General features: G+C 42.3%; 1 protein-coding gene across 1 annotated transcript in view; it reads left to right on the top strand.

The window, feature by feature from the left end:
* The first annotated feature begins 2,310 nt into the window (after positions 1–2,310).
* xpo1a (exportin 1 (CRM1 homolog, yeast) a) overlaps positions 2,311–4,359 on the top strand; it is a 19,114-nt gene continuing 17,065 nt past the window's right edge. Inside the window, exons 1-2 of the mRNA XM_020625212.1 lie at positions 2,311–2,986; positions 3,661–3,793. Of these exons, the coding sequence (XP_020480868.1) occupies positions 3,668–3,793 (126 nt within the window). The 5' untranslated portion in view covers positions 2,311–2,986; positions 3,661–3,667. The remainder of the gene's footprint in view (positions 2,987–3,660; positions 3,794–4,359) is intronic.

The following is a 4,359-nucleotide window of genomic DNA, read 5'->3' as shown; positions in this document are numbered from 1 at the left end:
ACTTGCCATTGTTTCTGTAATGATTATGACTTTCAGTTATTTGTTTTAGAATATATATATATATACTGGTGTTACTGGATGCACTTCAGATAAAAGGTGACTGAACGGTACACAGTTTAGATGTTTAGATTCTTATCCATCATGTAATGATTGGTTCCAGGTGCATTCTGCAATGAGCCCAAACCTCCAGCCACAGTCATAAAGAACTAAGCTCAGAGACTAGAAGGATCCGGGGTCCTGCGGCAGATGGTTTGGCCCCCACAGAGCCATGACCTCAACATGGTGGAGTCAGTCTGGGATCATGTGAAGAAAGCCTGAACCCACAGGGGGACTGTGGCAGGCTCTCCCAGACGCTGGAACAACCTACCTGCCAAATACCTGGAAAAACTGTGCACCTGTACTGAGGCGTCTGGTATTGGTTTAAAGGCAAAGGGGGGTCACAGCAGATGTGGATCTGATTTAGGTTTTTCCTGTATACCGCACTTTGTATGGTGTTAAGTGCTAAAAACTATTCACTGCAACATTTTTTAAAGGATCCTCACTTTACGTTTAGTTTCTAAACAGTTTGAACAGTAGTGTGCATTTTGACTTGGGCCGTCCCTGGTAGGCTAGTGGTTAAGGGCCCGGTTGTGTCAGGAAACACGTGCCAAACGTCAGTGTGACGGTTCGCTGTGGTGACCCTTAAATGTATGGAGATAAAATACGTTCAAAAATGTTACAAATGCGTGTTTAACGTTTTGTCTGTAACAAGCGATTTGTGTGTGTGTGTGTCATGCTGTTCACAAATGCGTGCTGTACAAACTGCACTAAAACACATTTTACAAATGCTTAAAATCGATTTTTCGTGTGCAGTTCTTTAGAAAGTACGTACAAATTGTTACCTACGCATGCGTGACAAAAAGTTACATTGAGTTAATGCTGGTAGCTAAAGGCTAAAGTTAACTAACTAGTTAACTAGCTACTAAGCTAACGAAACACTGTAAGCATATGATCCTGGTGTGAACAGGACGCATGTTCAGGTTTACTGATCATAAGAGCATGTTACTAAGACAATGCAGGCATGTTGTGATTAAGAATGATCATTAATTTTATACTCACGGGAGAAGATGAGCCAGGCCGACTTTGTCCTGACATGGCTGCTGCGATTAACAGCATGACAAGCTAGCCCGACACCTAGTGGCATCATATCGAACCATCCACTTATCTAGCATAGCACGACAAACCGTGGAGCATATATTTAATATATAAAAATTTAGAACATACACCACAAACTGCAGGCAGCTGGGATGTTCTCTGTTAAAACGTGTTATGTATTAGATATTTTTGTTTATTTTATGTAATATACATTTGGAATAGCGTTGTGTAAATACTTTTGTTTGGTAAACTCAGATGTCCGAGTTTTCCACGTGTCCTTAAACGCACCGTGCATTCGTGGATCGTGGACTTTTGAGAGTGCGGAAAAACACTCTCAAAAATCCGTGTGTGCGCGGAAGGTGATTCGTGTGTGTTATACGATCCACGCATGCGTAGGCAACAATGTGTACGTACTTTCTAAAGAACTGCACACGAAAAATCGATTTTAAGCATTTGTCAAATGTGTTTTATGTGCAGTTTGTACAGCACGCATTTGTGAACAGCATGACACACACACACAAATGGCTTTATACGTGCAGATTGCGCAGCACGCATTTGTGATCCTCATGACACACACACACACAAATCGCTTGTTACAGACAAAACGTTAAACACGCATTTGTAACATTTTTGAACGTATTTTATCTCCATATAAATGGGACAAGCCGAAAGTGACTGTGTATTATGACTTAACAGTAACTGACTAGTATTTAAAAGAAATATGAAATACTTCAGTTTGTAGTCATCATGACCTGGGCGATGTCCACAATAAAGACATTTATAAGAATAAGTATAATCACCTTTATTGGCCAAGTATGTTACACACACATGGAATTTGTTTCCGGTACAGAACCGATGGCAGGCGCCAACTCAACCGATGACTCTAAACATCGGGGGCAACTTGGGGGTTCAGTGTCTTGGTCAAGGACACTTCAACGCCTGGACTGCAGGCACCGAGATTCGAACCCTCGACTCTCCGGTTAGGAGACGACTGCTGTACCCACCGAACCCAAGGCGCCCCCGTCTTTTATTTAAGAACAACTAGTTTAATTTTAAGAATTTAAGTTATGAAATATTGATCAGGGTCTGTGTTTTAAGGTGTAACCGAGGGAGGGAAGTTGCGTCTGAATGACGGCTTCACCCAACATATGACAACGCGATACGTCAGTAACGGCAGAGCCAATCACGTGCCGAAGGGGCGAGTACATGGTCCAAATTTTAGGCGGCGCGTGCGACGGGCCGAAATACGGAGAAAATATATCCCGGTCTCAACCGGTTTCAACCGGTCTGTAGTTGGAAGCATGAGCGTGGAGGAAGAGCACATTTGCACGCATTAAAATATCTCTGCTGTCCAACAGTATGTGCGAATAGAAACAGAAATAAAAACGAGACTCTTTCACTTCGTTATTATGAGCCGGAACATCGGTCCAAGTGTAACTCCGTGAATCTGTGTTGATAGCTTAGCTTAACGTTTCATTAGCCAGTGGACCTGAATCATCATTGACTTTGCCATTAGCATGCTAAGTTGCTATTAGCCTTGTGGGACTCGGTAATCACTAGTAGCTAAAGAAATGTATGTTTGAGTGGTTGAAGACAAGAACTAGTAAGAATGGTAAACTGCCGAAAGCTTTAAATTCAACGCCAGAATTGCGAAGTAAACACCGTAACGGTATTTTTCAAAATAGGGATTAGTGCCACCCAGCAACATTAGCTTTTGGCTATCGAAAGCAAGAAGCAGTGTGTGCCATGAGCTAGCGTTACACCGTCTTAACGCTTTGGGAGGATTAATATTTTGGTCTCCAGCTGCAAGTTAACCAAAACTCGTCTTCGACGAGCGGACAGGACCTATCAGGTAAGTTAAACCCGATCAACATTAATCGAACTTACCCTGCGTGAGCTAACGTTAGTATCCGTCAGTTTCAAAAGTACTCTGCTAGTTTTGTCTGGAGCTTGTCTAACTAGCACTTAGACATGGTAAACATGGAATAACGCATTGTATAAGACTGACATCTCAGTCTGTTTTCCATCATTGCTTACATATTTCATTTGCTCTCAACAGTCGCTAAACACTTCCAACGTTATCAGTCGGGTTCTGTTGGCTGCAGCTCTACGCACCCACTTCGCCAGATGGGGGCGTTGTTGCACTCTGTACCAGTTATGATTAGTTTTAATGCCATAACTGGAGCACGAGGTCTGACTTCAGGCTGGCTGCCTTGGCACATTTTGTCAGAACAAGATCTTTGACTACTGAGACATTTGTCTGTGCGTGCTACACAATTTGAAAGAGAAACCCTGACCGTGCTTACAATTAACTCCTCTGTTTTTAAAAGCTATGCATGCATTGGCTTTCCCTGATTTATAATATAGTCATTGAAATATTAATAGCCCCGCACTAATACTCATAGCTGAAGTTCTTAACACTCATACTTCAAACTCTTCCTGAAAATGTTTGTAATGTTTGAGTGTTTTTACTGTTACAGTGCTGCCGTGATTGAAGTCCAATCATTTCTTCTCCCCACTCCTCAGAAGCTCTATGCCAGCAGAAATTACCATGTTGGCAGATCACCCAGCCAGACAACTGCTGGACTTCAGTCAGAGACTGGACATCAACCTGTTGGACAATGTTGTCAACTCCATGTACCATGACATCGGATCCCAGGTGAGGACTGCACCTTTCCACTGTGGGCTTCTGCTTCAGCTGTCTGCTACAATCCAAGCTGTGCCATCTGATTATAAACAAGCCTTTAATAGAGGGCTAATGTGTATTTGAGCTGTAGTAAAAAAATAAAGGTATATCAGGATCTATCCTCCTGTAAAACCAAATGATTATACAGTCAGGTCCATAAATATTGGGACATCGACACAATTCTAACATTTTTGGCTCTATACACCACCACAATGGATTTGAAATGAAACGAACAAGATGTGCTTTAACTGCAGACTGTCAGCTTTAATTTGAGGGTATTTACATCCAAATCAGGTGAACGGTGTAGGAATTACAACAGTTTGCATATGTGCCTCCCACTTGTTAAGGGACCAAAAGTAATGGGACAATTGGCTTCTCAGCTGTTCCATGGCCAGGTGTGTGTTATTCCCTCATCCCAATTACAATGAGCAGATAAAAGGTCCAGAGTTCATTTCAAGTGTGCTATTTGCATTTGGAATCTGTTGCTGTCAACTCTCAAGATGAGATCCAAAGAGCTGTCACTATCAGTGAAGCAAGCC

The sequence above is a fragment of the Monopterus albus genome, unplaced genomic scaffold, assembly GCF_001952655.1.
Source record: "Monopterus albus unplaced genomic scaffold, M_albus_1.0 scaffold349.1, whole genome shotgun sequence".
Taxonomy (NCBI): Eukaryota; Metazoa; Chordata; class Actinopteri; order Synbranchiformes; family Synbranchidae; genus Monopterus; species Monopterus albus.
The sequence above is the reverse complement of the archived record's forward strand: the minus strand, read 5'-3'. Positions and strand labels throughout refer to the sequence as shown.